Source organism: Loa loa (genome assembly GCF_000183805.2).
Source record: "Loa loa unplaced genomic scaffold supercont3.2262, whole genome shotgun sequence".
Classification (NCBI taxonomy): domain Eukaryota; kingdom Metazoa; phylum Nematoda; class Chromadorea; order Rhabditida; family Onchocercidae; genus Loa; species Loa loa.
Window position 1 is genome coordinate 1 of NW_018110441.1, and position 1,419 is coordinate 1,419.

Sequence of the window (1,419 nt, forward strand, 5' to 3'; positions counted from 1 at the left end):
TTTTTTTTTTTTTGGTTTTCCAAAAAATTTATTTAATATTTTTCAATCAATTGTTTATTGTTTTCATTCTTTTTAAATTACATTACTATTCATTTTGCGATTTTTGTTGCACTAAAATTTGAATAATTGTGAAAGAATTTCATTGAAAAAACTACATCATATTTTTAACTTTTTTTTTTTAATTCCCTAAAAAAAAAGAAATTGCTTATTTATCAATGCATTTTGCATCATAAAACACTTCATTCATGAAAATATATTCAAAAATGAAATTATTGTAATTTTTTTTCTTCTTCTTCTTTCTGTCGTTTTTCTTTTTTCTTTTTTTTCTTCACAAACAATTCCACACATTTAACTAATATTTCTTGAAAAAATTTTTGAAAGAAAAATAATTTTTTCACAGAAACAGAAAAGAGTTTTTGCTTTTCAATGACTTTTATTGATTCATAAGCGACCGTTGATTTGATATTTTTGAAAGAATCAAAAATGTATCGGAGGATCGTTTATTTACGCATGATGCTTCCAAAAATGCATCAGAAAGCTGCATTTGTCTTCTCTCTTCTCTCTTCCTTTCAACAAAATTTTTATATATATATATTTTTTCTCTTTTTTTTTTTTGCTAATGAATTAAGGAAAAGGTTTATTATTTATAAATTGTTTTTTTTTTTTTTTTTTTGTGCAAAAAATTTAGAATGCTATCATTTTTTGTTTCTAAATAAATTAATCAAAAATTTGCATATATTGAAATTAGCAAATTTGTAAAATTATTTTTAATCTCACCTGGCAAACTTTTTAATATTATACCAAATTGAAATTTAACAATTTTTTAAAATGTTATTTTATAACTTTACTCTTACAATTATTCCATTTTATTAAAACTATTAAAATTAGCATCAAATAATCATAGCTAAAATGTTTCATGATTTTTTGTTTTTTTTTTTTTTTTCTTTTCCTTCAATTCTTCTTTTCATTCATACAATATGTTGTTGTAATTTTTTTGAAATTATTTTTTTGTAAAAATAAAAAATAAAAAAATTAGCAAAATAAAATGACAAATATAAGCATTTATTTAAAATGTTTAATTATTTTAGCTAAATATACACTATAAGCATACGCATCGTGATAAGCCACAATATGAATGTGATGAATGTCACGTTATCTTTGCGATAAAACGTGAATTAAGTACGCATATGCGTATACATAGTGGTGAACAACCTCATACATGTACACAATGTGGTAAACAATTTGGTACTCGACAACTTCTCAAGAAACATTGGATGTGGCATACAGGTGAACGATCACATGTATGTCCACATTGTGGTAAAGCTTTCTTTCAGGTATTTCATAATTTTGTTATTATTAAATTTATACAATTATCATGTTACATTTTTTTTTTTGTTTTATTTTATAGAATTAATTTCG

At 22.2% G+C, this 1,419-nt stretch overlaps 1 protein-coding gene across 1 annotated transcript; it reads left to right on the top strand.

The window, feature by feature from the left end:
• Window positions 1-1,086: 1,086 nt before the first annotated feature.
• LOAG_15607 (zinc finger protein) lies at window positions 1,087-1,334 on the top strand (the record flags this gene model as incomplete). Its single annotated transcript, XM_003151095.2, has 1 exon — window positions 1,087-1,334. A coding segment is annotated over one exon (248 nt), but the record flags the coding sequence as incomplete, so codon positions are not given.
• Between the last annotated feature and the right edge of the window lie 85 nt (window positions 1,335-1,419).